This window comes from Haemaphysalis longicornis, unplaced genomic scaffold, assembly GCF_048455015.1.
Source record: "Haemaphysalis longicornis isolate Haplotype H1 unplaced genomic scaffold, Haemaphysalis longicornis Haplotype H1 scaffold_4, whole genome shotgun sequence".
Taxonomy (NCBI): domain Eukaryota; kingdom Metazoa; phylum Arthropoda; class Arachnida; order Ixodida; family Ixodidae; genus Haemaphysalis; species Haemaphysalis longicornis.
In genome coordinates this window covers 221,590,264-221,615,538 of record NW_027526361.1, presented here as the reverse complement: position 1 = coordinate 221,615,538, position 25,275 = coordinate 221,590,264, and the positions used below count along the sequence as shown (strand labels likewise).

Below are 25,275 nucleotides of genomic sequence, written 5' to 3'. Positions count from 1 at the left end.
ACTCGCAGGGGAAATTATTGTGAGCGCGTATGTCGCGTCGGCACAGCCTCGACACTCCCAGGGACTGTTCATACAATCTGGGCAATCTCCTGCATTGCCTCCTCGCAGTAACATTATCGTTCTCATTAACATTACCTAATCCTCTTCGCTCGTGCATCATCATCACCGCTCTCGGTACGGTGTTCGGAACCGACTGGATCGCCGAATAAACGTCTCGATTCACCCGTTGCTCAAGGGCCTTAATATATATATATATATATATATATATAGTAAGGAAATGAGGGGCTCATTGAGGATATACAGAAAGATAGGTCGGCAGTCTACAACGCCAAAGGAGGCATAGGAATGTGGTTAGGTTTTTTTTTTACTAGGGGTAATGAAGTTAACATTTTTTTAATATACGGAAGAAAGAAAGAAAGGAAAACACGCGCCCATAGTGGGGACCGAACCCACGCCTTTCAATTAGATCTCGAATGCCTTACCGATTCGGCAATCTGGGCGACTGTGTTCTCCTTCACTTTCTGGGCTATTTATATTTACTAGAAGTGTATCTGACGCTTGAGGGTGGTAGCCAGCGCCACTCTGACTACACGGGGAGAAGGGGACCCGTTGTAGTACGTTGCCGGTAGTAAGTTGCCGGCAGTAGAATAAACATTGGCTGGTGATTACGATACTCCCAAATGCGATATTTGGGCGCAGCAGCAGTGCACTGAGGCAGCACTCGCTTGTGGGTTCCCTAGACGGTAGCTATGGTGAGCCTCTGCGGCGGCGGCACTAAGTGCGCTTCAGAAAGGGTCCGCGACCCGCGTCTTAAACGAACGCACATCATAGTCAAGCGCACGCCACCCTCACGTTTTCGCCAAGTGTCGCGCAGACGAGCGCCTCGTGCGGGCACAGCATACTTTCCCCTCCTCTCCCCCACCGCACACTATCGGAGAGCACTGGCTTGCGCTGCCACGGCGAACTTTCCCAGCGCCGGCATGGAAGACCTTCTGTTCCCGAAGGGGCCTGCGGCAACCCAACGGGAAGCCTTCGCTTATCTGCTTCATTTCCTGGAGACGACCGGTCTTACGCAGCGAGTGTAGCCCGGAGTGCAGTGATTGACTGATGTGCCCGGACTGACAGCTTTCTAGGACTGACAGCTCTCTCATACCTTTGTCTCTCTGTCTCCCTTTCTACTTTATCCTGTCACTCCCCATCTACTTCCCTTCCCTGCACTGGGTTGTATGCACGTGAGCTCCCTGCCGAGCTCAAAATATCCCCAGTGAATTTCCTTTCATTTTCCCGTCGCAAACCACAACCACCCCAACCTTCCTCCCCTCTTAATTTTGCGACACTCTCCTCCTTTGCTTTCTTTCATCGTTCACTTTTTCTTTCACTCGTTGGCCTTAGCAATATTGTTCGCTCGGTCACGACGACGGCGACGCGGCTCAGCCCAGAGACGGCCGCCAAAGGGCTGAGCCCTAAAAGAGTAAAAGTTGTTGTTCCTGTGCCCCCTTCCACTACTCCGCCACTTCCATCATAGACGGGGAAACCCAACCCAGACATGGACGCACGTTTTACCATGGCGGAAACGGACCTTTTTTCAGTAGCGTAGCCCTCTTGCGGCGGCCGCCCGAACCACATTTGGGGGATTATGGAAGAACCCGCCCCCATTTTTCCGCCTACCCTGCACAGTTGAGGAAGCCGTCCCAGGCGCCCCGCATGGTTTTGGTGGCAGAGAACTTTTTCGGTGGAAGCCGTAGCGCATATCTGTGGGCCGCTTTCAGTACTGAGAAAACGGAGCACCACTTAGCTGTCTCGGCGTTCACAACTGGGTAATCCTATATGGCGTCGTTTTGTTTACATTTAGCCCCCCAAGAATGGCGAATCAGTCGCTGGAAGCTAGAATTGCGCATGCGCAGAGCGCCACGAGAAAAAGGTCCATTGAAGTGGCCATTCTGTAACTAACCCGCAATACAGTGACGATTCCTCAACCAACCCGCAACGAGGACCTCACATCGTGGGTCCCCACTGGCTGCACCGGCGCCAAACAAGACGCACTTCAGGAAGCCATACATGTCACCGAAACATACCTCCAAGCTCATGGACTAGAATGCATCCCCAAAAAATCAGCCCTCCTCACGCTCTGTGGCCGCACTTACAAAAAACGAACACACCCAGTTCCCCATCCGGAGTTAACAATCAACAACCAACCAGTACCCACAGTCTCCCACCTCCGCATACCTGGCCTCAGCATCCCCAAAAATGAACCGGCTCTCAAACCCTACCTGCCTAACAACGCATTCTCACACACCTCGCACACCTCGTGCGATGCATCGCCGCTACAGCCTTCAGGATATTGATCACTAATCTAAACTACGGCACACCATAACGGGCTCTCAAACCCACCGAAGAAAAAAAAACGTAATACGTTCATCCGCCAAGCCTACAAACTCGCCCAAGACCTACCCCCGTCAACATCCCCACGCAAGTTGCTCCAACTAGGAGTGCACAACACCTTGAAAGAATCGCAATGAACTCATCGTTGCTCCCAAACCACCCGCCTCAAGCTTACACTTACTGGACAACACACCCTTACACACCTCGGATACCCAGTACCACACAAAGAAGACCAGCCACAATGTGTCCCCCTCCACATCCTCCAACACATTCGTGTAGCTCCCATACCGCAAACTATGTGCCGCCTTTCAACAAAGCATGCCACAAGCACGGGTTGATGTTGTTACTAAGAAGCACCCACGAAACCGTACGACGTGCTACATGGACACCGCACACCACACCCGCAAACCTGCCCATGCAGTCACATTGATGGATAACCAGGGAACCCAGCTCACGATCGCCAATTAATTATATGCACCACCTCTATAAATGCTGCTGAGGATATATGCCATCGCCTTAGCAACCACAACAAACTGTGAATACGTCACAGTGATCACAGACTTGCAAGTAGCATGCCTTAGCTACCAGCTTGGCCGCATATCAAGCATCTTGCCCTCACGATTCTTAAGACCATCCCGCAGCTTCCTGACATTTATATTTATTTATTTATTCAGGTTACGCCCTCTAGAAGAGGGTATTACATAGGGGGGCGGGGGCAATACAACATGGTGTGAAAACAACAAAAAAAGCAGTACAACACGATACACTACAACCTGACAACCGCAACAAAACGCAAACCTTATGCGAAATTGCTTGGTGATCTAGCAACACTGATGTAAGCGAGGCCGTCGGCCATATTGGTACGGGCGCCGATCGGGAAGTCTCGTATTACCAGTATTACTGCGGAAGAGTAAGTGACGGTAACGCAATATGGCTCAAACTGGACGGCGTTTTCCGGCTCCCGACCGCGGATTGTGGACGAAGGACTTGTCTGCGCTGCCGACTGTGCCTGAAGACTCATACCACTCGGGGTGCCGCGCCAAAGACCCATCCGAGCGGCAGCGGAGCAGGGCATGCCGCCTAGCCACCGAGGCGCATTGCTCGCCTTCATCGGTGCGGACAAACACGTGCGACTCGCAGTAAGTAAATCCTTCTTTGTTTTTTACTTGACGCGAGTTAACTGGTATGAGCATTTGTATAGCACTTTGTTCGCCGTTGTTTACCATGCAAATGCGTAGCGGCGACCCTGTTGCAGTAACCCTGAAAGAGGAAAGCGACAATCGCCAGACCGTACCGCTAGTGGGTGGATTAAGTACAGGGTGTTGCGACGATAATTGGAACACTTTAAAAATTTTTCCTGAGCGAACCGCCGCTCTATTCGTGCTCAAACTTGCCACGAAGGTCGCAATTTGTGGTCTATTTTGTTTGATACCGGGAGCAACGATGGTACTTACCTGTGTATTCTGAAAATAAATAAAAACGATTTTCGCCTATGGGAAAATGGCGGCTGATTTGGACGTGCGAGCCAACGCAAGTTGATGTTGGAACGACGGAACCTCCTGCAGAGTGAAACGCACGTTTGGGATTCACGTTCGGAGCCAAATGGTGCAGCAGGCGATCAGAAAATGCACCTAGAAATGAGCTAACAGACGATCAGAAAACCCGGTTTTAGGCTCGCACGTTCAAATCGCCGCCATTTTCCCATAGGCGAAAATCGTTTTTATTTATTTTCAGGATAAACAGGTAAGTACCGCCGTTGTTTCCGGTGTCAAACAAAATAGACCACAAATTGCGACCATCGTGGCAAGTTTGAGCACGAATAGAGCGGCGGTTCGCTCAGGAAAAATTTTTAAAGTGTTCCAATTACCGTCGCAACACACTGTATTTTCAAATGCTGTACATCGAATTTACGAGATGATTTTTGGCGAAGATGTTTACGGAAAGGTTGCGGCCGTTTTCCGTGACGGTCGTCCGCCCGCGCGTTTGCCGCAAAGCAATCGCGCTTTGCGGCGAAGTCAACTACAAAAGCGCACATACGCCTTGAATTTTCTTTTTTTGTGTGTGTTTTCATTATTTATTGCGCATGTTCTGCCGCAAAAATCTGTTTGTGTATCTTTCTTCTTCTTTTTTGGCGGTGGGGTGGTTGTGGTTGTGTTTGTTTCTAAAGCGCGTCTTTTTGGTGTGCACGAATAGATAATACAGTAAAACCTCGTTAGCTCGAAGTCAGTGAACTATAAGATTTTTTTTAACTCGATGGGTCATCGGTATATCCCAAATGTTTACCTGTTTATCTCGAAAGGTTCTGGAAGTGAGTTCCAGATAATCATATTATTGCTTTAAGTTATGACGTACGAACAAGATTATGTGGGTACTGGTATCATTCATTACCCACGGTGAGGTTTTTAAATGTTAAACTTCCTTCTCTTGAAAATGCATTAACAAAGCATGCAGAGATACTTGCACGCTCGAACTTGACAAACAATTTTGACATCATTGCTGTTTGAGGTGTTTATTATTGCCCTTGCAACATTGTTAAGCGTGACACAAAATCTGGTCATTTTGAGTCTGCTCCTTGCAGCAACTTCTTTCTGATCTGTCCCTTTACCATAAACTGTATCGGACTAGTGCTGTTCTTCTATGAGTGCTATTTACTGTTACTCTCTCTGTTCTTGCAGGTTGGGCCTCATCCATGTGCTCAGCAGCTGTTTTCGCTCCCAGAAGAAAAGTGACCGGCCCTATGCTGTGTGCCTCACGTTTGAGACGGACAGTGGGGCGATTTTGAGGCAGCGTGCTATTGCCCGGCGGGTTGCAGTGGAGCATGGAGTCACATCCTGGCTGATGTGCACCTACTCGCCCTCTTGCAAGACGAAGGTTTTAATAGGCGCCACCGGAGCTTGCGTGCACTGAGCTGCCACAACAGTGGGGACGTCCGAGACAGCAGGGCATCAAGCCAGCGAGTGCCCAAGACATTGACTGGAGAAGCCCTCGAGAAAATGGCCCCTCCCTTCCCTTGCCAACGCGTCTGTTCGATGCACGTCGAGTACAGGAGCAATGCGAGCAGCAACAAAGTGTCGTGCAGGCGCTTGGGAGAAAACTTGGTAGCCTTGGGAATGGGTTTTTTGCCCCAGTTGTGCTGGCCTCACCCCCCACAGTGACAGAAACAAGGACTGGCATGGCACCTGAAGGGTCACCCAGGGCCGGATTAGGGTGGGGGCTACGGGGGCTGCAGCCCCGGGCCCACAGCTGTCAGGGGCCCCTCTCGACCATATAAAAAAGTTATTGAGTGTGCTCGCTGCCCGCATTGAAAGTTGAAGGTAGGAGCTTCAACCTCACCTTCACACCGTAGCTGACTAACTCGTGACAGGTGTGGAGGAGTGGGGGGCCCCTCACGCTATGGTTGACAACCTTCGAGTCCATTTCAATTTAAATTAGTTATTCCTACTCCTCTTTCTTGTTTTGCCGAGGTTTATGAGAATACGGCTTTGACCAAAAGTCTTGGGTACGCAGCTTGACCGGGCCTAAGAAGCCACATAAAACAGGCCCCGAGCTCGGCTCCGGTCTTTTTCGCGACACAGGTCGGTTCGGTAGTCTTTTCGGTACACGGACATCTAAGTACGCGGACGTTTCGGCGCGCGCACGTTTCCGTATAAGAAAGGGTCAGGCATGCGAATAATGAAATAATGTTGGAAGAACATTGTAAATTGTTTAAACCTGAGGGTCGTTATATGTCATTATTGACAACTTAAGCACTGCCCTCTCATACACAATTTCTGCCAGAAATTTCAATGTATAGCGCTTGACAAGGAACTTCATTGCGATGACGACCCGTTCAATAAAGCTAGTGGATTAGTTGAATCGCATAAGCGTGATAGATATCGACTCGATATTTCTCGCTCAATGGTCAGCGTATGGTTATTTAAATGTTCAAAGGTTGTGTAGGCCACTGGCGGGGTCGTTCGGCTTCAGCCCGTGCCTTTGTGCTGTAGCCTCTGCAGGCTGTCTGAGCAACAAGCGTTGCGGAAGCTATACGTCCGCGCTACTCCATTTGTAGCTAATTCTCAGGCGCCACTCTGTGTGGACGCAGAGGCCGCCGGGCCAGCCCGAGCGGCTCCCTTCGAGCTGGGCAATCAGCAGGCCTAGCCGGTGTGAAGAGCTCAGGCGTGGACGCCAAACAAAGCAACAACAACGTCTGTTTCTGTTCGGGATGACGAAAGCTGTGCCCACTTAAAAACGCATCCTGCGTGCGGCCCCTTCGATGCCATCTTGAAAACGGACCTCCGCCGTGACTCGGGGATGTTAAGCCGCTTGTCCCCGTGGGCGCTTTTCGCTTTGAAATGAGCCGCCGCACGGCGCAGCGCGGACCAAAGGGCGGCCCGCAGTTCTGGTCGTGCTTGGTCGTGGCGACAGGAGGAGAGGAACCCCCGAAGGAGCGCGGGAAAAACATTGGACGCGGCAGACGGGTTGAGGACTCGAAAACGAGAGGTCTTCAGCGTGTTTCCACTTTACGACCGAACAACGACCCGACCGATCGACAACCAACTACTGACTGCTGGAATTGTTGCGCGGCACCGACGGGAGCAGCAGCGCGGGGGGGGGGGAGCAGAGACTGTCTATCCCTATTAAACTGTTGTCTGATGCCATCTCTCGTGCTCACCTGTCGCTATCCAACCCAAAGGGGACCCGTTAACGTGCAACGGCTTTGCCGACTAGCAAGACCATCAAAGCTGCGCGCGCAACAGGAGTTTCTCGCCGCTGAAAGTTCGACGGCCATGCGCAAACCCACGCATGAAGCCGACCACTCCCCAGCCCAAAAAGCGACATTTTTTTTTTGTGCTAATCGTGCTGCGATAGGAAGGTTGCGTATGTTCTAACCGCCGCGTGCTTTTTCGTCTGCGCGGGTAATCTACAGGATTTTGGCCTGTAAGCCGTGGAGGCTAACTGTTTGGCAGATGTCTGTGAGTGACAGCTGCCTGCGCTGACTTTGAGCCCTCCCGTATATGCAGGTGGATAACTTTACAATAAAATTAAAACTTTACAGGCTAAATAAAATATGCTTCTTGTAAGAAAATACTCTTATGTACCATGGCGTGTGCAGGCCGACACGGCGCTTCGATTAATTGTGAATCTGTGACGGACCGGCAATCAAACCATACTAACTTTTACGCCTCTTAAAATCCGTTATATAATACTAGACATAAAGCCGAGCAATTAGTTTCCGGAAAGCGTAAAATTATGCATAATTTATCACTGATCAGAGAGCATAACATGGGCTTCGAAAATTTTCGCATATTAAAGGGGAATCATCATCATCATCATTATCAGGGCCCCAAGGACGCAGTAGCCCCGGGCCCCAAAGTTTCCTAATCCGGCACTGGGGTCACCTATGATCTACCAGCAAGCATTCATGCCACATTTCGCCGTGGTCATCTCGCGAGCACGCAGAGGCTGCGTGGTCATCTCGCGAGCACGCAGAGGCTGGGCAACCTCATGTTTACTAGACCGCGGCATGCAGGGGTGCGCGAATGCTTCCCGTTGTTCCATTTATATCCACAGTTTGCTATACTGTACGCACTATAAATCAGCGAAGTAGTTTAATTTACTGGGATTTTCACTGTGGATACAAAAAATGCAAAAGCACTCAAGCTGGTGCTTGGTGGCCTGATGCAACTGTGGCCGTTTTCTTTTTCTTTTTTTTTTTGAATAAAACTTGAAAATTGTCTCAGCTGCCTACATCAATGGCCACTATCATTACGTCGGAGGCATGCATGCAGCATGTGACAAACTAGAGGAGTGAGTGTGTATTTAGTCGCAAAATATTCGACAGTAAATACATCGTGGCTGAAATTACAATGGGCACCAAGTTAACTTGACGTAACAACAAACCTTTCAGCCCGGCAAATCAGGAACCAAGTGCAATAGCTCGAATTTTCCACCGTTAGATCATCATAAAACAGTGTACGCCACTTCTGCAACGACACGCGGCTAAATGCAACGTAAAAGAAACCAACAACACACTCCCATACCGTGCGCGCCCGCCACAGAGGACATTTTCAACCGCGCCGTGACGGCGTAGTGCGGCAAGAAAAGTTTGTTTACAGCCCTAGGTAAGATAAAGGCTCGTGTAAGGGCTAAGCGGCACCATTTAACAATGAAATGAAGCGGGCGTAGAGCCACAGGGACGAGTAAAGAAACAGCTTAATTTTGGCAACGTGTGGTACTGTTTTCCCGGTCGAGTGCCGCTGTCAGTCGCATGAATAGGTGGCGCACGCTCAGGCTTCTTTTCGAATACAAAGGCTGGACCACAGAACTCCAACGCAGATGTATTTTTCATCCGGACAGCGACTACGGAATCCCGCGCTTAGCGAACCAGCGACAAATATTCGCTCCCAGCGCACCGCGCCCAGCGTGTCACAAAGGTTGCTCGCGCCGGCATAGTTCGCGTCAGAAAGTTCGTTCAAAAGCGTGGAACTTCACGTACCTTTTCTCCATTTGTACCGGTATTTCCGCATTGCGTGCACTGCGGCACGAAGCAATGCTCCGGCATTGAAGTCCATCACCAAGAGCGGTCAATGCCCGCCTTCTATGTTTTGCTAATTGGTTTCGGTTTCAAACGACCGTACCAAAATGGCGGACCTAGTTACCGGAGTCGACGTGAGATGGCGGGGCGCATTTTGCATAGGGTCTATTGCATGGCGTTATACAATAGTTAAAAAAGGGAAACAAAACAACAAAAGCAACCAAAGAAAAAAAATTAGTTAGTCACCGTAGTGCGCATGAGCTCTAAAAACTTAGCTAGTCTTTCTCAGTGGCAATGTGTGAGGAAAAACTGTTCCACTCAATAATAGTGGCCGGGATGAATGACTGTGCGAAACGAAGTGAGCGAGATAGCGGGAGTTTGTTAGGATGATCACGGCGTGGAAAGATAGAACAGGGGGGTTCAAAAAAACTGTCATGTAATGATGGGTGATTGTAAAGTTTGTGGAAAAGTGATAAGCGCGCCTATTTCCGATGAAGGGCTAAATCCTCTAGCTCAGCATGGTTTTTTAAGTTAGTGATGCTGGAATAGGAAGAATAATCTGAGTAAATGAAACAAGCAGCACGGTTTTGCAAGGATTGGATATTTAATACGATGTAGGCTTGATGAGGGTCCCAAATGGCACTGGCGTATTCTATTTTAGGGCAAATTAAAGTGGTAAAAGCAAGCCTTTTACTACTTCCGACCTTTAAAAACAAGTCCTTAAAGCGGGATTCACACGACGGAGAAACCCTCTCTTTTTGACCCGCGGGACCCGCTCACGTGAACGGTTTTAGGCTCCGCCCCTCGGTGGGGATAGCCCGCGGTGGCTCCGCGAAAGAAAATACCTCCGCATGTTTTCGCTCGACGGCGGTGGCCCTCGGCGGGGAATGGAACCTGTTCCTCGGCGCTGTCGTCAGCTAGTCACTCCGCGTAGCTCCGCACGTGTGGATGCGCCGCCAGGCCGGATAATCCGGTCACGTGCTGTTGACGTCACATATCCGTCCGCCTCCGTGAGAGGGTTTCTCCGTCGTGTGAATCCCGCTTAAACGGAAATGAGGCGGAACATGGCACGGCCCAAGTAAACACCCTCCGGTTGGGCTATCTCCGAAACGAGTCAAGACCACCAGGAGAAGACCACATGAACAGCAGCAGTTCCTGTCACCCCACTCCCATCTTTCCCGAGCCGAAGTGACCACACTCTGCCAACTCCAGACCAACTTCTACCCCTACCCAACCCTCCCCCACCATATGTACGCCACCCATTATTACAGCAGCTGCAACTTTTGCCCCCAGCCCGGCACCCTATACCATATCTGACCTGGAAATGCCAACAATCCCCGACCCTCACACCAAATCCTCAACCCACAAACGAGCAGCCCAGCTCAGACCTCTCGACCCAGCGCCTGCTAGATAGAGATGGCACGAGCACCCAGCAAGGACCAGGACATCCCGGTCTAGTGGACGCCCCACACAGACAGGCCTGTGCTCTTACCATCTTGCACCATCGAGCTTTAAAGATGTTTATTCTCTCTCCGTTGTTCCTTTTTTTCGGGCACGTACTCACTTGCTGGATTCGTCAGTATTCAGGAGCTTTGAGGGGCTAATGTGCCCATTTCACAAAATTTTTTAAACTATCAACTGGAAACGTAGAAGTTGTAGACGTGTGTGCTGCGTGACACAACGTGATGCCACGTGGGCAGAAGTATGAAGCCGGTCAAAGTGAATTGTGTGAAAAGGCACAAAAATATATAGGGAAGAGAGAGCAATATGACTGCGGTGACATTAGTATCATTGTTTTCGGGACTAAGCAGTTTTCCTAATAAACCCAACTTGTATTTTCTTTTCATGGCTCCTTTAAAGGGACACTGAAGTGAATTTGTCAAGCTCCCGTTTTTGCTTGCACTGCGTAGACTGGCTCAAATTAGCACACTTTTCATCGTTTATCCGGTTGACAAATCGGTAATTATTTTACAAAGCGCGAAAGAAGAAAAACTACCATGCGCGGTTTGCGGCGGCCGCACCAACTAAAGCTGTGACGTTAGGACTACTACTACTAAGTGGTACGAGTGAAAAAGGAAAAGGAGATGCACTGGGGATATTATTGAGCCCAGCTGGGGGCTTACCTGCATACAACCCAGTGCGGGGGGGTAGGGGGAGGAGGGGTATATAAAGATTAGAGGAGAAAGGGAGTGATAAAAGGATAGGTAGGAGAAAGGGAGAGATAAAAGGATAGGTAGGCGAGCAACAAGAGCGAGAAGCCTCGACGTGAATATCCGTGAAGCAGCAGCAATGGCGCAGTGTGTGACGTTAGGAGGAGCCGCACCGTGATTGGACGATGCCCAAGGTGAGCAACCAAACAAGTTTCGGTTTCGGTTCTGTAAAACACAACCGGTGGCGTTGCTGGATGGGCATTCTCAATAGAGAGTTTTAGCATAGCGTGCTCCGTCCGCTAACGCTACGGCGGCGGGTAGCGGGGCGCGACTGGGGAGAGCAAATTCGTCACGGTGGGGTGGATTAGTTCCGCGCGGCCTGCCTTCGCCATGCCCGCTCTTTCCCTCCGCTGAGGGGCAACCTCCTCGCACTCCCCGCGCGCGCATGCGCAGTCCGCTCCCGCTACCCGCTAACCTTTGCGTAGCGTACGGGAGCCGCTATGCTAAAACTCTCTAATAACTCAGTAATCATCGTACCGCGCTTCTGCCATGTTGTCACCTGTAAAAATGCATAAAGATAAGCCTCCCAGGACGGCTTGGAATCGTAGCATTCACTAGCCGAGGCCTACGCAGTGCATGGACGCCCTCCGAGTACCCGCAGACGCCCAAATGTCATGCGCTTTTCCCCCATATTTGGAGCTTGCCTCACTCATGCCTGTACCGTAAAAAGCGTGTTCGCACCAGGCCAAGGGTCTGTTCATTCTGGCCTGTGCCCACTGCCCGCAAGCAGTCGGTGCTTATGGCAACAGCACGCCAACGAGAACTCGCTAGCGCGCCAGTGCCAGCCTGCGCGCGTTCTGTGAACTAGTTCGTGGAGCCATGAACGTTGCGGCCCAAAAAAAGGTGAACTCAATGTAGAAAACATCGGCAGAAAACGAAAAAGTTAACTTACAAAAAAAAAAAAAGCCACGTACCCGCGGGGATTCGAACTGGTGACTTGCAAAATGCTTGCGGTGGCATACCCAGCAACCCAGACCGCTCGGCCAAGGAGCGGGCTCCGCGGGCATTTGTAATATATAGGGTATATATTGTACAACCAGTTTAAACTTTTATTGAGTTTTGACATTTCAAGCAGCTTAGGTGACTATTTGTTGTATTGCACTCGTGCAGTAAGCGTCGCCCGAGTTTCCACAATAGCTCACGTCTAGCAATTGCATTTCGTAGACGGAAAAGCGTTCGCAGATGCGTAGTCGTGCTGCTGACCGCTGTGCTTGTTCGCCCAGCGCAAAAAAGTGCTTCCCGCACCCTATTTTTACGCTGTACGGTAAAAATATCAGTTGATTTTATTTCCTTAGTACCTATATTGAATTCGCTGACTCTTCTCCCGCCTTCAAGAGGCCTTATATTTTCCTACTGGATTACCAGTCAGCGAAGCGTCGCATGTGCGCTTGTGCAGCGCTTGTGTGAAGCGACCTTGACTTGGAGCTAGATACAGTGTACAAACTAACCAAGTAAAGAAAGGCCCATTCTTCCATTCACAAACGTGTTCTGGCTTCGTTTCAACTGAGCGAACGAATTGCGACGACCCGTCGGCGGCCGGCGGACGAAACGCTGGGCCGACGGACTCTGTCTGAAGGCCGGGGAGCCGTGCAGTAGCGTAGCCAAAATTGCGAGCTGGGCTCCTCTCGACGCAGGCGTTCCTCGCTGGCCGAACCTTCCGGGTCAAGGTCGGCCGGGCAACCAGCAGCCCGCGGGACGTCTGCTCTGGGGTGCCCCAGGGGGGCGTGCTAAGCCCCTTCCTGTTCAACCTGGTGCTGGCCCCGCTTCCAGACTGCATCCCCGCTGGCCTCCAGTACCCAGTTGGGATGGCGGTCTATGCTGACGACATCGCCATCTGGACGCACGGGCCCACCGGGGAGAACAGGCGCGTGAGGGCGTGCCTGCAGACAGCACTGGACTCGGTCGCGGCTTTCCTGGCAAGCCGCGGCCTGGTGCTGTCCGAGGCAAAGACACAGGCCATCATGCGGCACCCCTACGGGAAGACCGCCCGCCGCCAGACGCCGGAGTTTGTCCTGCATGGCAAGCCCCTTCCTTGGCGCCTCCAAGTCACCTACCTGGGGTTCCTGGTGGACTGCCGGCTCACCTGGACACCAGCCGTGCGGGCCCAACAGCGACGTGCTGCCGGGGTACTGCATGGAGTACGACAGCTGCTGGCCCGTGGCAACGGGTGCTCCCACAGTGTGGCACTGCGTATCTACAACAGCATGGCCACGTCGGCCGTGCTGTACGCGCTGCCGCTGGTGACGCTAAAACGCCGCCGGTGGGGGGAGCTGGAGCTGGACCAGCGCCGGGCCATCCGGCTCTGCCTGGGCCTCCCCAGGTACTCTCCCATTGGGGGCACCTACACCGAGGCGGCCACCTGGACTATCGAGATGCGGGCCCTCCAGACGGGTCTGCGCCACATCGATCGGCTGCAGAAGTCCGTGGATGGGGCCGCCCTGCTGCAGCGGTTCCGAGGCAGGCCCAACTCGCAGATGGGCACGCTGCTGAAGCTCTACGAGGAGAATATCGTGGTGCCGCAGCGGCCCCGTCTGGAGCCGCCTCCGCCTGGCACGGGGGAGGCCCTGCAGATCGCCACCAAGCTCCACGGGGTACGCAGCAAGCGCACCACCCCACACGCGGCCATCTACCAGGAGGTGGCTGCCCTGCTGCACGAGGGCGCCAGTGGACGCCTACATGTCTACACGGACGGCTCGGTACTGCCCCACACGGGCACTGCGGCAGCTGCCTGCACGGCTCCTGCGCTGGGCGCCAGCCGAACGTGCCGCCTGCCCTTCCCTGCGTCGTCAACCACTGCGGAGCTGGCCGGCCTGCACCTGGCTGCGGACCTGCTGCTAGAACGGCCCAAGTAGCACCAAAACATTAGAAGAACGTAATTTTTTTGTTTGGTGTTAACGTTAGAGCAATGTTCTTAATGTCATTTTTTTGAAATGTTTAACTAATGTTGTCCCAAACGTTACAATAATGTTTTGGAAAACATTATTTAAACGTCTACAAAACATTTTTACAACATATTATTAATGTTAGCGTTACATTTCCCTAACGTTGCAGCGAACAATCTAATAACGTTCAAAAAACGTTTAAAAGCAATGGAAAACGTTACATCAATTTTCGCCAAACGTCATGCGAACAGTAAGAAAACATTTATACAACAAATAAATACTTTTGGAGTTGCGTTTACCTAACGTTGCAGAAACAAGCTAGAAAACATTTTAAGAACAGCTAAAAACGTTACAGTAACGTTTCGTGAAACATTATTGGAACTGTGAGGAAGCATTTCGGCAACATATTAATTATGTTGGATTTACATTTACCTAACGTTGCAGAAAACATGCTTGAAACGATCTTTTAACATTTCAAAACCTTTTCAGAATGTGGACCAGGAACGTTACAGTGACGTTTTGCCAAACGTATGGAATGTATATCGTTGAGCATTGTTTCTGTTATCCCCGTACACCGGATACGATATATTTAAATCATTTTCAAAATAACAAGGAAAAGTGAAATTTCAAACAAAATTTTATTTCATTTTGCATGGTTACATATATTTTTTTTTATTTACATTCCATTGCTGCGGCTGTGCAGGAGAGGCTATGGATAGCACACTTAGGAAGAGGCTCCATCCAGGGGCTGGCTGCGTCTGTGTGGAAAAAGCAAACAATTTCTACTGCAGTACGCTGCAGCAGTAGGCTGTTTTTGCGCGAAAAAGTAATTGCCCCCTAAGGATTTGTTTAGTTCAAAAGAGCGCACACACGCACACACTAAATGAAGAGTAAACGAACAAGCAGCTACGCAGCAACTCTTGCTAATCATATGACCAGAAGAAAGAAAGCGCACAAAATTTTGGGTCACCTGACTCCCAACTTGAATCCCCCGAGTTTACTGTTGCTTGCTTGCGGAGTTTTATGTCTTCTGCATGGTCCATATATTTTTATTAGGCAGAGATTAGGATGAAAATCATTTAAATATAAATGCACTATTAAATTTTGAGAATATCAGTTTATTCTTACCTTGTGGGTTCCTGTGAGCCCAATATTTGCAAAGCGGAGCCAGTCACCAAAAATGTGGCCCGCTATTGACTGTGGCCTGGGTCACACCCGCAGCAGCTGGAAACATAGGGCGCGACTAGTTATGGGCTGCATAGCAGTTCATAAATTGAACTACTAAAACAAATCAAAATACGCTCTCAGAAATTTTATACACTCACCAAATACTACTAGGGGACGGACTTTAAGCCTCTCGGACCTTTTTCTTCTTTTCTTCCTGTCCAACTGTATATAGATGACAGCTACCTGAATTGAAACAACAAATCTGAAAATTCGCTTGGTTGTAGAAGCGATGTTTGCTCCTCCAGTCCGGCAGATATTTCACCTAAAAAAGAACACAAAGTGCTAAAAGGTATTACAGATGGGTCACACAAAAGAACACACCCATTAAACACGAATGTGTATAAATGGTCCAAGTTTACTTACATAATAAAGGGAACCAAAGTGGGAATTCATAAACGAACAACTTAGATCCTAGTCTTTCTCAGCACTGAAAAAAGTTGTTTCGCATGTTTTATAATACATGCTTGGAGCAGGCTAGGGGAAAAAATGAGGAAGAATTTGAGCATTTTACAACAACCGGGGCATTCTTTTTCTTTTTTTTTTTTTTGCACGAATGCAGGAAGGTTCAGTTTTTCAGTCAAAGCCATGCGCATCATTGCAGCAACTAAATTTGTTAGCGTTCACTTTAACCACGGTTTTTGTTTTTTCACGCTCGGCGTAGTTACTTCGTCATATGAAACGCACCCTGTTATTCATCACTGCTGAGCATTTACAGGATTTTTCAAAAGTTGGGAAGTGCGCCTGGAACCACGGAAGTAAAAGCCTTTGATTCAAGCTGTTCGAAACCGCACCACCGATGGACAGTACTACTAGAACTAGCCTTTTTGCCAGAAGCATGTCCGTTTAATTTCGGCGAACGACGGCTGTGCATGCTCAATGCGGCCGCAATGAAAGCGTGTTGGTTCCAAACTTCTGACAAAGTACGTGCAGTAGACAAAATTTTGTATCCAGAGTGACCTCTTTTGGGCGGAACGGGTCCCTTTAGAGGGATTGGGTGATCGCTAGCATGACCTAGTACCTCCCACACCTCCTACCCCCAATTACCCCCTTCGGATCTTTATCGGCTGCCCTGGTCATTCCACCTCCTGTTGTGCTGTGCGTTATCGATTTAATTCGCTTTTCCATTTTGATTGGCTAACTCGCTAGCAATTTACACAATTGAGCAATATTTACTTACCGATTTCTATAGTTTCGGGATTGGCACTCATAGTCGATGAACTCCGCGGCTTTCCCGGTTTGAGGGTATCTTGAAAACCATAGCCTGCAATGAAAGTGACTTCGACTCTTTACCAGTTGCTATTTACCAGCCTTTTGGGGTGCATTTCTCACAACTCAAGAACGCGCTATGCTGCTTAATGCATTTCAAAAATGTAAGTCTCAAACGAACGCATGTGCTCGAACAGCGCACTTTTTCCCACCCTCTGTGACACCTTCAGCCCTCAAAGTCATAGAGATAATATACTGACTCTCAAAGTGCCCCTTTCTAACAAAGTTGGCTGTATAGTCACGCAGGTTGTCTGGTTGCTTATCGCCAGCGAAGAGAGCTACGACAAAAGGCTCAGGTTTGCAGCTTTTAACAGTAGCCGAGAAGTTTGACGAACTTTTCGCGATAGGTACACTATCATACCACGCTAACCAGCAGCAAAATAGGCTACCAAGGGGTGCATTCTGACCAGTTCATTTGCATTAGTGTCGACTATATTCCGAAGTAGCTTGCACCTCCCCCCCCCCCTTTTTTTTGTTCACGTTAAAACCCCGGCGTTCCCAACATGATTATCGCATCGCCAGGCAATTAGGGGCAAACGTAATGTTTTTTTTTTTTAATATTTAGCACAACGAACTAGCGTGAGACGCACATTATTTTGTTTCGCGTGCCCATGCCGCTACCTCACTTGCCAGACTGAAGTGAAAATCATTCGAATGTGCGCGAGGTTAGTTTTCCGAATTCACTTTGCACAAGGCGCGCAAAAATCGTTTCCATGCAACGAACCCGTAACATCAATTCTTCCATCAATACTGCCTAGTATATTTCACCAAACATATCAGGCCCGTTCACACGAAGCGACGCGATTTCAGGAGCTTTTGCCGCCCGGCGACGGTTTTGTCGTTTGGTCTCGGCCAATTTGTCGCCGCGAAAGAAATGGCGTTGCTTCGTCGCAAGTGTGCACGGGCCTATAAGCAAGGAAATACTCACGAGCTGCTCCTGCACACCTTCCTTGTTTTCCTTGTATGTCGCTCACATTGCCCAAACGCTGCCTCTGGCGCTTCAATTTCAATATCCAGCGATTAAACGGGTCTCGGTTGGAGAGACCAGAGAGAAAGATATAACTCCGTCGAACAGACTACGACTGAACAAGCATGCGCTTGCGCATATACTTACGTCTACAACTGCAGTGTGCCAGGTAAACGATCCGGTGCAACGACTGGAGCTGGGTACGCACCGTAACGCACGGGGTACGGGGTCCTCTCGGCAGTGGCGAGAAAAGACCCCTTCGGCCCTTGCCCTTTTTTCTTTCCCTCTCATATGGGGCGAGAAGGCAGTGGATCTCCAAGCAACTTTCCGCAGCCGCTGTCTGCGGCTGAAACCTGTCTGAATAAACAAAAAGCCGTGGGGGGATGCTACACAAAGAAACGTCGCACAATGCGACGGGACACTTATCCACCCGCCCTTGGGGACAGCGCCACGGGGTTCGCCTTTTACATTCCATAGTGAAGACAGCCTTACCTGCTCGTCTCGACGAACAGAATGAGGAGGACTCGCGAGCAAGATTTAACATTATTTCATAAGGCATGACTTTGAACGAAACTGATCGATCGTGATGCACGAATCAAGGAACGCTTCATAACCAAACATGAAATAAGAGTGGCTACACGTCCAGTTTTATAGTAGTCCGGGATGTAGGGAGAAAATTTGTCAAAAACACCAGTGACATTTTTTTTTTTTTTTGTAAACTAGAACTTAAACGTTTTGATTCACTAGTCAGAAATATGATGCTTCGATGAAAAAAGAATTCTGGGCAACTTAACCAGTCCGGCTGGTGCGTGCCGAATAACTACTGCTGTGTGGTCACATAACTACAAAAAAAAAGTTTTTTTTTTTTCGTACATGTATTCTTTAAACAAGCGAGTTACCCCTGCAGCCTTGAGCACTGAACACGATTACGTAATTTAATTCTCGCCTGATCGCCGATAAAGCATGCCGTCGCCAGGAAGTAGGATCAACGTTGTCGTCCAGTACAGTATCCCAGCTAGCACCTTCTCAAAACGTTTGAGTGCAGCAATTAAATAGCATCAAGTTCGCGAAAAGGCGCCCTTTCAGCATACGTTTGCTCCTTGAAACTGGTTAAGGCAGCGAAGAATGTCAAAAGGCAAAATTAATACTTAAGTTACGTTTGCGAATACAGGGGTAAATGACCTTGATTCTTTGGACTGCCCTGTACTGAAAAACTTCGTGGGAAAGCAGAGGCCGCAAATAGCGCATTTTTTCACTGAAATAAATTCCTGAAGGGAGAGTTCACGATCCCTGATGTCAAGTATTTTGATTTAGTTTCTGCTTCATTTACGCGTGCCTTAAATCGAAACTTGCATATAATGAAGACCTGCATGTAACGAAAAATTGAATTTTTATCAACTTCGTTACATCCAGGTTTAACTTTACGGGTAACTCTGTATTTCAACGTGGTGCGCGCTTTTACATGGCGGATAAACCTAGACTTGCATCAAAATTGACGAATTGATTACGTCTGCCGCAAAGGAAAGTTTTCAAAGTTTCAATTTCGTCTCCTAAATATTTTTATGAAGTTTCATCAAAGGTAATGCAGTTGTCAAACATTATAGAATATTTAGGCAGCAATCGTGCCCGCCAGCGCAGCGCTATGGGGAGGAATTGGAGCGACAGCGGAGTGCAGCTTATATACGTAGACGTTAAAAGTTGAAATCCACTTTAGAAATACAGTTATGCGGCTACAAAGGAAGGCTGCACAGCTTGGTTAGATACTTCGCAAGGGTTCCGGTGCTTGACTTAACCTTTGGTCCAGCGTCCATCGACATCATGCAGTCTATTTCCCGACAAAACTTATAACCAGGAGGCTAGCCGTTTGTAGCGCGAGCGTGAGCGTAGGGTATCATCATTTGGGAGCACTTACGCGCTCGTATAGGCTCGAGGCAGGAGCACGGATGTATGGTTAACAACCGCCACCAACATGTTACGGAGAGGAAGACGTGAAACGAAGATGTATTTACAAGGCCTATTCACACCCGCTGTGGTGGCTCAGTGGCTAAGGCGTTGTGCTGCTGGGCACGAGGATGCTGGTTCGATTCCCGGCCGCTGCGGCCGCTTTTCTGATGGAGGTGAAAAGCAAAAACGCCCGTCCGTACGAGATTTTGGCGCACGTTAAAGATCCCGAGGTGGTCAAAATTAATCCGGAGCCCTCCACTACGGCGCGCCTCATCGCCTGCGTTGCATCGCCGCGTTAAACCCTACAATCCAAAAACCAACACGGCGTATTTACAGAACAGAAGGCCCCGCGCAGACCAAGAACGCCAGAGCTTCGTCTACTTCCTTTTCAATACATGTACACCTCAGAGTCGACCTGAGCGCGCCCAGCGTCTTGTTTTGGCTACAATTAAGCACATGTCCGAGCAGGCTAGGCACTGGCGTTCGTGTCTCCTTCCTCTGTGGCTGACGCACCATAACAATACTGTTGTACTTTATATGGCTAATACGAAACAAAATAACGCGAAACTGCGGTGTCGCAGTTTCGCGTTGCATGTGCAGGGCAACTCTGGCTTTCACTGTAGGTGTGAGTTCGTTGCAAATCTACCAGATCATCCAATGGGTGTTAATTCGATCGCCGCATTGATAAGAAGTAGGCCTCACATTTTTGTTTTCTGCTCCAATAGCGCAGAATTTGTGGTGCAAACGTGACAGGGATGTAAAAATTACACATAAAACTATCAATTCCTATTAATTTTTCCAGCATTACTGTTTTTTAAAATAAATTTAGCGTTATGATGCTTACTGAAAATAGTTAAAAGCGTGTTTTCGTGTATATTTGAAGTAACCTGCATTTTATTTGCAAATCGCTGTTTCCCTGCAACAAGTGTGTTTCTCGATGACGCAAAGCACCTTCTGCTGCTGTGTTGTCGCTCTTTCTTGCGCTCCGTGCAGATGACAGACAAGAACAGGCTTTTGACGGACTTTCCCTGCGGGTCGTGAGAGGGGGAGCAAGCCCCCACTCACCGCGCTCACCCGCATGAAACCAACACCGAATGAAACACGCCTTGCAAAACGAGGGGAGGGGCGCTGGGCAACAATAGGACTGGTCATGAATAGGACCGGTTGTTGACGGAGCTATTCGGGTCCTTCAATGTCTCTGATTGAACTGAGGGAACAAAAGCAACTGAGGGGAAAGTCGCCTTACCTGGGAAACGTTTAGCGCTGACTCGCAGCGGCCAAAAACCACAAGTGGTGCCCGATTGGGGCTGTAATTTATCCTCCTCAACATGCTCGCGGCTGGGCTCATAACACAAAATAAACACGCGCGCATACACACTTACAACCGTTGTCTCAGCGCATCTCCGGCGTCAAACTGCAGTCAAGCACTGAAATAATGTGGCTGCGATTTTTAAAAGCATTGGCGTAGCCAGGATTTTATACCGGGGGGGGGGGAGGTATTTGTTAGCCTCCCTTCCCGCCCTCACCCGTAAAGCTTACCCACTAAACTGCCTTTCTGTCTCTTCGTCACGATGTCTGCTAAGAACAGACAGTTGGTTTCATTCGCCCAGAGCGTCCTTTTTCTTTATTTCAAGCCTAATTCGAGATATCAACCAATTTAACAATGTAACAAGCGGGGACCTTATTTCAGGTCATAACATTTAATTTACGCCAGGGCTCGCGAGTTGAAGAAGTGGAAGGGGTTCGGACACAAGAAGCGCGGCACATTTACGCATTCGGAACAATTTCATATAGCTGCCTCTCGCTGCACATTGACTAGAGCTCTGATCTTTCTAATGTTAGGGGCCCAAACAGACATCTGTCCTCCTTAATTGTCTCTCCAGTCATCGACCAAGGCTTGTGACACTTCATCGAACTTAGTTTCCATGGCGCAACGCATGCTTTAGGAGCTGTGACGGGAGGTAACGGATGTTGCGTGAAGGCTGCGGAAAAGATTAAATCGAAAAGCTGAGAGAGGCACGCGTCGATCGCGGGAAAGAAGATAAAAAGGTGGCCTCTTTGGTACAAAAAAATATATATGTGACTGGCTGAACGAGCTCAAACGAGCCGGAAGTTTACCGCGGATGACACGCCAGAGATAGCAGAATCGGTGGCGACACGCCGACGGCACGAGATGCAAAGTTGAAATGTGATATGTGAAATAAGGAAACAACCCGAAATATCCTTATCTTTTTAGTATGTCAAAATGGTGAAGAGGGAGCCAGAAGAACCGAGCGGTACGCGCTGGAGCCTGGAAGCGTTATCTAGCGCGTGCGATTCACGTTGACACGAAATACCCGTCCTAGATGACACCCCCCCCCCCCGCCCCACCTCCCTCACGAGAAATTTCGGGGGGAGGGCGTGTTTTGACCACCTGTACCCCTGAGTACTTTGGTAAAAGCCAGTTGTCGTATTGTGCAATTAGTTTGAACATTTTTTTAATTCTTCAAGCATCACATTACTCTGCTGTTGTAACTTAAATGTTATGCTTACGATCAGATTTATTATGTTACCTGACAGTATTACCTCGAGTATTTTAATAACGTTAAATTTCTGAAGTTACTTCAACGTTATGCCTTGAACATTGTAATAATGTTGCAATAAAGATGTTACCTATAACGTTGCTGTGCGGTTGCTTCCTAACATTATAATAATGTTTACATTTTTACATCCCATTAATGTTCTGCCGTGAACATGCTCTGAACGTTATTATAATGTTTGAATTTTTACATTACTTTAATGTTGAGTTCTGAGCATTGTAATAACGTTACCATTTCTAACATTGGTCATAAGTTGTTTCCTGAACATGCCTGAACGTTGTTATAATGTTTGTATATTTACATTACTTTAATGTTGAGTCATAAGCATTGTAATAACATTAGCATTTCTAACATTGGTTTTAAGTTGTTTCCTAAACGTTAAATAAATGTTGGGAACAAAACGTTAACATACATGTTTGTTTTCAACGTAAAAATAACGTTTTTAACATAACATAAACATTGAATGTTTTTTTAAAACGTTACATAAACATTGCCTCGTAACATTTAACGTTATTTAAACTTTCGCAACTTCCAGATAACGTTAGTCTAATGTTCTGTGCTACTTGGGGGGCGGGCCAGGACAGCCAGGCCTTGATCCTGACGGACTCTCGGCCAGCTCTGCTACGACTGCGGGAGGCAGACCAGCCGTCCAGTTCCTGCGGGCACGTAGAAACATCGTTGGCTGCCAAGCTCCATGCAGTGGCCTCTGGCGGCTGCCATGTCCGCCTGCAGTGGCTGCCGTCCCACATGGGGATCCCGGGGAACGACGCCGCCGACGCCCTGGCCAAGGGTGCCCACCAGCCAGTCACCCCTGTCTCCCGGGACGTCACACCATTCGACGCTGCACGCCAGCAGCTCGCCAAAGTGGCCCTCGCCATGCACCCAGACCGCCGTGTGGTGAGTGGCCAGACCCCTCGGGTCCTCCCGGGGCGTCTGAGCAGGGACGTCCGCAGCCTGCTGCTCCGGCTGCGGCTGAATTGTGTTGACGTGGCAGCCCGACTGCACCGCCAAGGCCGCCGCGCCTCCCCCACCTGTGCCCACTGTCCCGAGCCTGAGACGCTGGAGCACCTGCTTTGCTCCTGTCCGGAGTTTGCGGCACACCGAGGAGTGCTGCAGACTTCGCTCCAACGTCTTGGGCTGCCCCACCAGCGCCTGGAGAACCTGCTACACCCAGCAGGCCCTGACTTCACCCGCCGTCACGTCTTCCGCCTCCTGCTGGCCTACTTGGAGGCTACAGGACTTGCTCAGCGCCTATAGACAGTAGTCTGCTGGACGCGCCATTGCTGCTGCTTCACGGATATTCACGTCGAGGCTCCTCGCTCTTGTTGCTCGCCTACCTATATTTGTATCTCTCCCTCTCTCCTACCTATCCTTTTATCACTCCCTTTCTCCTCTAATCTTTATATACCCCTCTTCCCCCTCCCCCCCGCACTGGGTTGTATGCAGGTGAGCCCCCAGCTGGGCTCAATAATATCCCCAGTGCATCTCCTTTCCTTTTCACTCGAACCACTTAGTTAGTTTAGTTAGTCGACGTCACACGAAAACGCCGCAAAAAATGGGCGAGCGTAAAGAGAGGAGGACAGCATTTTTGAATTGATTTTTCTACTAAATAAAATCGCGTAAACGCGCCCAGAGTGGTCGAAACATGGCCGGACTCCGGACTACAATTTGCGCAAGTTATCCCGCAATGTTTACATATCACTTCAGTGTCCCTTTAAAAGCACATATGCCCAGGGGAATTTTCTGTCAAATGAATGCTCATACGTTAAAAACAACCAAATCATTTCTGTCAAATGTTAACGAGCAGTGCCAATTGTGCAGGCTTCACAGCTGACATAAACGCATTTAATTAGAGGACGTGAGTTAAATGTGCATGACAATTTCAAGGAACAACTTCAGCAGTGTAGTGTGTGCTCATATAGACAGATGGCACCACGGTGACCATTGGTGTAAGGTCCCTGAAAGAACTAAGGTAGCGCCAACTGCTCCCTCCTTCTCCGCTGCCCTCCTCTTTTTTCTCTCCCCTCACCCGCGGCGCCGCCGTCCCTTTAACTCCGCGGCGGGGCCGCCATATTTGTTGGCCACTTGAGAGCAGACGCCCTCGCTACGCTTCAGGGCGCTCGCTGCAGTTTGCTCTTGTTTTCGCGCCGAAATCGCTCTTTGGTAGCATTTATAGGATTTCTAGAGCCCCGTTTTACCAACACGCACTGAGTGATAGTGTTTTGTTTTATATTTTTGTCTACAAGGGGGTATTTGCGGGGCGGATGCCGCTGGCGCATACGCACAGCGCGGTTTTTGTTTACGTGTGCGGCATTCTGTAACACCTCAGGATAGCTCGTGAATGCGAAAGGATCGAGCGTGGACATTTCAAACTGCTCTGTTACGGTAGTTCCGTTCTTGCATTCGCGTGACTGTGGTCGTGCAATCACTGCACAGAGGTCTTGCGCACGGTTCGCGGCAGTATACAGTGCGCTTCATTCGCAAATGCCGTAGTTCGAGCGCTGCGCTGGCGTCCTTGCACTCGCCTTTCTTGCGATAATTGTGTATCCTCAGCGGCGTTCAATCTGCGCCCGCTTTTACTAACGACCTACAGCCTACCTTAATTCCGCGTAGTTTAGAGTGCTTTGCCGTTTTTGTAGAAATGTTTCCTTCACCTTCATGTCGTTATAGGCTGCTGTGAGTAGACTAAAAACATACACATGCTGTTGTGCGTGTGTGCACGTACAGCGACGTGAAAAGCCCCTGCTTCCCCGACTTCGCAGCCGGATACACTAAACTACACTCGCGGCCGTACGTTCATGTGCGAACCTAGTGAAAAACGCAGACTTATAATTCTGGGAATACGCGCCAGAGAAGACTGCGATGAATCGATCGGGTAAACTGAAATTACAGATTTGTGGCCTCTCATTTCTCACACGAACCAGAGATCGAGTCCCTCTAGGTACAAATTATGTAACTAGTTAGTGCAGTTAATTAATCATGCAATACGTTTTTTCACCGGGCGCGGTCGTTTACAGCATAGGTTTACAGCCGTTATTAATGGAGGCGCCTGGACATAATTGTTTTGTCCTGGGATATATTCTGGCAGATTTGTACATTGCACAGGGATACACCCGAAAGAAATTCGAAAGAGGACCAATGTCACGATGATTATCAAGAGAAAACAATAAATCACAAAAATGAATTGGTGCCAGCAAATAGATATTTTATTGGAACAAACGTCCGCAATGACGTCGTGCAGATGGCTTGTGCTGCTGACGTGGCTTCCCGTGAGAAAAAATGTTGGGAGTGGCATTTGGGT

The 25,275-nt window shown here is 49.2% G+C and overlaps 1 protein-coding gene across 1 annotated transcript; it reads left to right on the top strand.

Annotated features, from left to right (window-relative positions):
• Positions 1 to 10,315: 10,315 nt before the first annotated feature.
• On the top strand, positions 10,316 to 23,308 carry LOC144180228 (uncharacterized). The gene is made up of 3 exons (XM_077708608.1): positions 10,316 to 10,351; positions 12,744 to 13,957; positions 22,559 to 23,308. Exons 1-3 carry the CDS (start codon positions 10,316 to 10,318, stop codon positions 23,229 to 23,231), a joined length of 1,923 nt encoding a protein of 640 aa, XP_077564734.1. The 3' UTR covers positions 23,232 to 23,308.
• The last annotated feature ends 1,967 nt before the right edge of the window (positions 23,309 to 25,275 follow it).

Bases quoted from the DNA above. Each gene is read 5' to 3' on its own strand.
- LOC144180228 (XM_077708608.1), top strand. From the start codon at position 10,316: ATGGCACGAGCACCCAGCAAGGACCAGGACATCCCG. The intron at 10,352-12,743 runs GTCTAGTGGACG...CTCTCGACGCAG, and splicing joins GCAAGGACCAGGACATCCCG to GCGTTCCTCGCTGGCCGAAC. The intron at 13,958-22,558 runs GTAGCACCAAAA...GGGCCAGGACAG, and splicing joins CTGCTGCTAGAACGGCCCAA to CCAGGCCTTGATCCTGACGG.